Source organism: Cicer arietinum, chromosome 8, assembly GCF_000331145.2.
Source record: "Cicer arietinum cultivar CDC Frontier isolate Library 1 chromosome 8, Cicar.CDCFrontier_v2.0, whole genome shotgun sequence".
Classification (NCBI taxonomy): Eukaryota; Viridiplantae; Streptophyta; class Magnoliopsida; order Fabales; family Fabaceae; genus Cicer; species Cicer arietinum.
Window position 1 is genome coordinate 14,173,531 of NC_021167.2, and position 7,449 is coordinate 14,180,979.

Consider the following 7,449-nt stretch of genomic DNA (forward strand, 5'->3'; position numbering starts at 1 on the left):
TAACGACCATACACTCATATTGTAAAATAGTTTTACACTGTCGTCCAATGTGAACCCATCATCTTGTCATTTATGTCTATTTAATAATCTACTTCTATAAATTACTACCATTTTTCAAACATTATTGTACATCAATATAAAACTAGTAAGTACACTGACGATGTATTTCTTGTTTTCTTTTTATTCATAACTTTAGTTCTATGATAGGAACATGTGTCACACTTTAATTTGCATTAAAAAAATTTTCTAAGTGATTTCTCATTTTGTAAATCAACCCACATGTTTGTAAATCAATTTGCAGAGATCGTGAACTCATTCTTGATGTTTAAGACCATGTGGGTATAGTTGGATGGGAAATGGAAAAGTTTGACTTAAAACCCCTTAAATAGAGTTCAATTTTACAAAACTACACACGGTGAGTAGTGGACTCGTACGGTGAGCTCAAACAGAGATATCTAGTTTCGTACGGACTCAATTTTGCACAAAAAGCATATGACATTGTATGGAGAAAAAATACATAGAATCAAGTCATATGAAAATGTAGGTATAGATGTTAGAAATCTAATGACTTTGATTTCACTTAAAAATAAGTTATGTAACTAAGTAAAGGTCAATAACTTAGTATAGAAAGTTCATATTCATTACACAAAAGTCAAATGAGATATAATCCGAACACCAAAGTAGTATATAATTGAATGAGGTTTCTAAGGGTACAACAATAAAACATATAGGTCACTGACAAAGTTCAAAAGGATGGAAAATGTATCTACCTTATAAAACAAGATACCCTACAATTAACCTTTAAAACCAATACATCATAATACAGTTCGCAAATAGCCAAAAATTTAAAATAAGTACTAAACAAAAACACCGTCATATATTTTAGATTTTTCTACACATATTCAACAATTTATTTTCTCTCTATCCGTCTCTTTCTATTTCATTATTAGCATATCATATCTTTCACATCATTTTTCTTATATCTTTATCTCTCAAGGTGTATCTCTAAGAGTGTACGTCAAATATCTTTCTATATTTTATCAAACTATATATTTTTCTTATAAATTTAGTATTCCATTAGGAATCTCTTCTTCATATGCACATCAAATATAGTAGTAACATTGAATATTATCTGATGGTGGTTGCATATGATAGCAGAAACAATATGGTTCAAAGGAGTTGAGTATAGTAGAAACATCAGTTGACTTCTTGTCTTCTTCTAGAGGTCCAACTGAAACTATTTCTGTTTGACACACTTTTCTTAGTTTCAACACTACCTTTACTGAATCAATATCTCCCGATAATGTTAATTTCTTTTCTTTCAACTCTATTGATACTGATTCAACCCCTGCAAAATTATTATAAAAATACAATTTTATTTAATAAAAATAATCAATTAATTAATCCTTCATTTAATATGGTATGAAATTCACATTCCATCTTCAAACTTAATCACATTCCATCTTGAATTATAGAAATAACTTTATAGAGCTTATATGATATGAAATTCAATACCTAAAAGGCCAGATGCTGTCTTCATCATTTTTCGCTTGATTTTATCATTATAAAAATCTACCTTCAACACAACTTTCTGTTACAAAACAAATAAATAAATTATTAATCAATGAAAATAAATCCTAAATTAAATTTTGACCTTCATTGTTTTTTTTTTACTAACCTTCATTGTTGTTAGCTAGTGAGAGCTAAGTAAGAATTGTTGGTGACAATTGCAAAGGAATAAGAAGAGGAGCAAGTTGATGATGAAATTTGAGTGGAGAATTGTTTTCAAATGCGAAAGAAGTGATGATGTAGCAAGAATGAAAATTTGCTAATATTTATACAAGATAAGTAGGAACCTATGAAAGACAAAATCAAGTCAACCAAGTCAGTTGAAACGATATTGTTTTTTCTTAAAAATTAGATTTTTAGGAGACAATATTATTTTACAACCGTGTGTTTGAACTTGAAAGTTTGAATCCTCACTCACAATCACACGAAATTTCCCTAAATAAAATAGTTAGGTCAAATGATAAAACTTTGTAATCATTGAAAGGCTTTTATTTCTTTTTTTGAAAAAGTTGTTAAAACTTGTTTACTTTTTGCTTCGTAGCTTCATTTTAAAGTATCACGATAGAGTCACACACGTCTTAGATTAGAATGTAAGATTTATGGGTCACATATTTAATTAATTAATAAAGTGTGTTAGGGTCATTATATAATTAGCCAATAAACTAGGGGTCAAATAATATATAATAGTTTATGGCTAAAGAGCATAATAGTTATGAAAATTAATAGTGTAGATACCAGGCAGTTTCTAATTTAATGAGGGGCTGAATTGGAAATACTGCAATTTGGGATATAACTAATAATAGTTATATATAGGGGTAATGGTCCCCAAGGCAAACACAATAAGACTATTCAGTTTCAAAACCCTAAAGGAGAAAACTCTCTGGTTCTCTCTATCCCCATCAAGAGAGCAAGGTCTTCAGGGTGTTTTGCTGAGGAAGATCACTCAACCCATTGGCTCTATCATCATCATTCTAGGATTTCATCAATGTCAATTCCCACAGGTACGCTTCCGCCTTTGGTCATTCATCATGTAATTGACATGGATACTTAACAATTGGTATCAGAGCCTACCATGTTTAATTCATGATGAAATTCGGTTATTGTCTTTGTTTAGGATTCAATTTGGGAATTTTGACATGTTTGAAAAATTAGGGTTTGTAATTTGGGAATTTGGGAATTTTGATATATATGTTATGGAATCCATATTTTTAACGTGTTTGAAAAATTAGGGTTTGTAATTTGGGAATTTTGATATATATATTATGGAATCCATATTTTTAACGTGTTAGAAAAATTAGGGTTTGTAATTTGGGAATTTGGGAATTTTGATATATATATTATGGAATCCATATTTTTAACGTGTTTAAAAAATTAGGGTTTGTAATTTGGGAATTTGGGAATTTTGATATATATATTATGGAATCCATATTTTTAACGTGTTTAAAAAATTAGGGTTTGTAATTTGGGAATTTGGGAATTTTGATATATATATTATGGAATCCATATTTTTAACGTGTTTGAAAAATTAGGGTTTGTAATTTGGGAATTTGGGAATTTTGATATATATATTATGGAATCCATATTTTTAACGTGTTTGAAAAATTAGGGTTTGTAATTTGGGAATTTGGGAATTTTGATATATATATTATGGAATCCATATTTTTAACGTGTTTGAAAAATTAGGGTTTGTAATTTGGGAATTTGGGAATTTTGATATATATATTATGGAATCCATATTTTTAACGTGTTTGAAAAATTAGGGTTTGTAATTTGGGAATTTGGGAATTTTGATATATATATTATGGAATCCATATTTTTAACGTGTTTGAAAAATTAGGGTTTGTAATTTGGGAATTTGGGAATTTTGATATATATATTATGGAATCCATATTTTTAACGTGTTTGAAAAATTAGGGTTTGTAATTTGGGAATTTGGGAATTTTGATATATATATTATGGAATCCATATTTTTAACGTGTTTGAAAAATTAGGGTTTGTAATTTGGGAATTTGGGAATTTTGATATATATATTATGGAATCCATATTTTTAACGTGTTTGAAAAATTAGGGTTTGTAATTTGGGAATTTGGGAATTTTGATATATATATTATGGAATCCATATTTTTAACGTGTTTGAAAAATTAGGGTTTGTAATTTGGGAATTTGGGAATTTTGATATATATATTATGGAATCCATATTTTTAACGTGTTTGAAAAATTAGGGTTTGTAATTTGGGAATTTGGGAATTTTGATATATATATTATGGAATCCATATTTTTAACGTGTTTGAAAAATTAGGGTTTGTAATTTGGGAATTTGGGAATTTTGATATATATATTATGGAATCCATATTTTTAACGTGTTTGAAAAATTAGGGTTTGTAATTTGGGAATTTGGGAATTTTGATATATATATTATGGAATCCATATTTTTAACGTGTTTGAAAAATTAGGGTTTGTAATTTGGGAATTTGGGAATTTTGATATATATATTATGGAATCCATATTTTTAACGTGTTTGAAAAATTAGGGTTTGTAATTTGGGAATTTGGGAATTTTGATATATATATTATGGAATCCATATTTTTAACGTGTTTGAAAAATTAGGGTTTGTAATTTGTTGAGATGGAAAAACGCTTTGTAAAAAGTGATAAGGCTGAAACAAGTTCTTTGCTTCAGAATTTAATTTCCATGAAGTATCAAGGCAAGGGAAATATAAGAGAGCACATTATGATGATGTCCAACATTGCTTCTAAGCTTAAAGGTCTAAAGCTTGAGTTGTCAGATGACTTACTCATTCATTTAGTATTGCTGTCTCTTCCTTCGCAATTCAGTCAGTTTAAGGTGACTTATAATTGTCAAAAGGAGAAATGGACTCTTAATGAGCTCATTTCATTATGTGTGCAAGAAGAGGACAGGCTGAAGCAAGATAGGACTGAAAGTGCTCACTTTACTAGCATCTCTAAAGACAAGGGCAAAAGGAAAAGAATTGAGGAGCCCAAGAACAAAGCTGCTGCTAAGGGTCCAGAACAAAAGAAGCAGACTAAGGATAACAACTGCTTCTTCTGCAGGAGTTCTGGACACGTGAAGAAGGATTGTGCCAAATATCACGCTTGGCGTGTTAAGAAAGGTATGATTCTGTCTTTGGTCTGTTCTGAGGTTAATTTAGCTTCAGTACCTAGAAACACTTGGTGGTTAGACTCTGGTGCAACTACTAACATCAGTGTTTCAATGCAGGGTTGCCTGAACTTCCGAAAGCCTAGTGATACTGAAAGATGGATCTATGTAGGAGATGGGAAGAAGGTAGAAGTTGAAGCCATAGGAAAATTTAGATTATTATTAAGTTCCGGTCATTATTTGGATTTAAAAGACACTTTTGTTGTACCGTCATTTAGACGGAATTTGATCTCTATTTCTTATTTGGACAAATCAGGATATTATTGTTCATTCGGGAATAAAGAATTTACTTTGTCTTTAAATTCGAATGTTGTTGGAACCGGTTTACTTTCTGGTTATGATAATCTTTATTTGTTGGAAACTGTGGCTAACTATAATGAAACCTTGAATGTGGAATCACGTGGTACTAAGCGGAAAATTGACAATTTCAATTCAGGGGTGCTTTGGCACAAGCGTCTAGGTCACATCTCTAAAAATAGAGTTGAACGACTTGTGTCAGATGGAATTTTAGATTCCATTGACTTCACAGACTTTAACGTTTGTGTAGCATGCATTAAAGGAAAACAGACTAAAGATAAGAAATTAGGCGCATATAGAGCTACAGACGTCTTAGAATTGATACATACGGACATCTGTGGGCCATTTCCAACTCCTTCTTGGAATGGTCAACAATATTTTATATCATTCATAGACGATTATTCTAGATATGCCTACCTTTACCTAATTCACGAAAAGTCCCAATCAATAGACGTGTTCAAATCCTTTAAGGCAGAAGTTGAGAATCAACTTAATAAAAGAATTAAAAAGGTCAAATCTGATCGTGGTGGTGAATACTACGGCAGATATGACGGTTCAGGTGAACAACGTCCGGGACCATTTGCCAAATACCTAGAGGAATGTGGAATCGTCCCACAATACACTATGCCGGGGTCACCCAGCATGAATGGTGTAGCTGAAAGACGAAACAGGACTCTTAAGGATATGGTAAGGAGTATGATTTGTCATTCCACCTTGCCAGAGTCACTCTGGGGAGAGGCATTAAAAACAGCAGCATACATTCTTAATAGAGTACCAACTAAGGCAGCGGCTAAAACACCTTATGAGCTTTGGATTGGGCGTAAGCCTAGTCTGAAGCACCTTCATGTTTGGGGATGTCCAGCTGAGGCAAGGCCTTATAGGCCGAATGAAAAGAAATTTGAACCCCGAACAATTAGCAGCTATTTTATAGGGTACTCAGAAAAATCAAGGGGCTATAAATTTTATGATCCTAATTTGAGAACAATTTTTGAGACGGGAACGGCAACGTTCTTTGAGGATATTGAGTTTGGGGGGAAGATTAAGGTTAAAGATTTTGTCTTTGAGGAAGAATCGGTAACAATTCCAGAACTGATTCTTCCACCAATTGACTTTCCCATTATTGAACAAACTCAAGATGATCTGGTTGTTCAGGAAGAACAAAATCCAGATCAAATTCAAGATCCTCAAGAACAAGTGCCTCAAGAGCCAGCTCCATTGCGGAGATCCACTAGAGAAAGGAAAAATGCTATTTCGGATGATTATGTAGTATTTATCAATGAGGTAGAGGAAAATGTTGGCATGACGGAAGACGACCCAGTCAACTTTCATCAAGCCATGCAAGATTCTCGTTCAGATAAGTGGATCGAAGCAATGAATGAGGAGTACAAGTCTATGCAAGACAATTCAGTTTGGGAACTTATCCCATTACCTGAAGGAAAGAAACCCATTGGTTGCAAATGGATTTTTAAAACCAAGCGGGATTCCAATGGTAATGTGGAGAGATATAAGGCACGTCTTGTAGCTAAGGGTTATACTCAAAAGGAAGGGATTGATTATAAAGAGACTTTCTCTCCGGTTTCATCGAAGGACTCTTTAAGAATAATCATGGCTCTTGTTGCTCACTTTAATTTGGAGCTTCATCAAATGGATGTAAAAACAGCTTTTCTCAATGGCGACATTGATGAGACTATCTATATGGTGCAGCCAGAAAACTTTGTGTTGGGAGACCCAAAGAATATGGTGTGCAAACTAAGAAAATCCATTTATGGGCTAAAACAAGCTTCTCGTCAATGGTACCATAAATTTCATCAAGTAATTCTCTCATTTGGTTTTGAGATGAATACAGTTGATGATTGTGTGTATCATAAGTTCAGTGGGAGCAGACATATTTTCCTGGTCTTGTATGTTGATGACATACTGCTTGCCACTAACGATATAGGCATGTTGCACGAAACTAAGAAATTTCTATCAAAGCATTTTGAGATGAAAGATCTTGGTGACGCCTCTTTTGTATTAGGAATTCAGATACACCGAGACAGATCTCGAGGTATTCTTGGATTGTCACAAAAGAGCTATATCGATAAGGTTCTCAAAAGGTTTGGGTTACAGGATTGCAAACCAGGGGACACCCCAGTTGCTAAGGGAGACAAGTTTAGTCTCAAACAGTGCCCTAAGGGAAGTTTGGAAATTCAAGAAATGCAAAAGATTCCTTATGCTTCAGCTGTAGGGAGTCTTATGTATGCCCAAGTATGTACGCGTCCAGACATAGCATTCATAGTAGGGATTTTAGGCAGATATTTAAGCAATCCAGGTCTTGACCACTGGAAAGCAGCCAAGAGGGATATGAGATATTTGAAGAGAATAAGAAACTACATGCTCACATATAGGAGGTCAGACCAGTTAGAG

General features: G+C 32.8%; 1 protein-coding gene across 1 annotated transcript; it reads right to left on the reverse strand.

The window, feature by feature from the left end:
* Positions 1–1,032: 1,032 nt before the first annotated feature.
* On the reverse strand, positions 1,033–1,788 carry LOC113784545 (heavy metal-associated isoprenylated plant protein 12-like). The gene is made up of 3 exons (XM_027330762.2): positions 1,679–1,788; positions 1,516–1,591; positions 1,033–1,348 (listed from the first exon to the last, which is right to left on the reverse strand). The coding sequence occupies exons 1-3, from the start codon at positions 1,682–1,684 to the stop codon at positions 1,104–1,106; spliced, it is 327 nt and encodes a 108-aa protein (XP_027186563.1). The 5' UTR covers positions 1,685–1,788; the 3' UTR covers positions 1,033–1,103.
* Between the last annotated feature and the right edge of the window lie 5,661 nt (positions 1,789–7,449).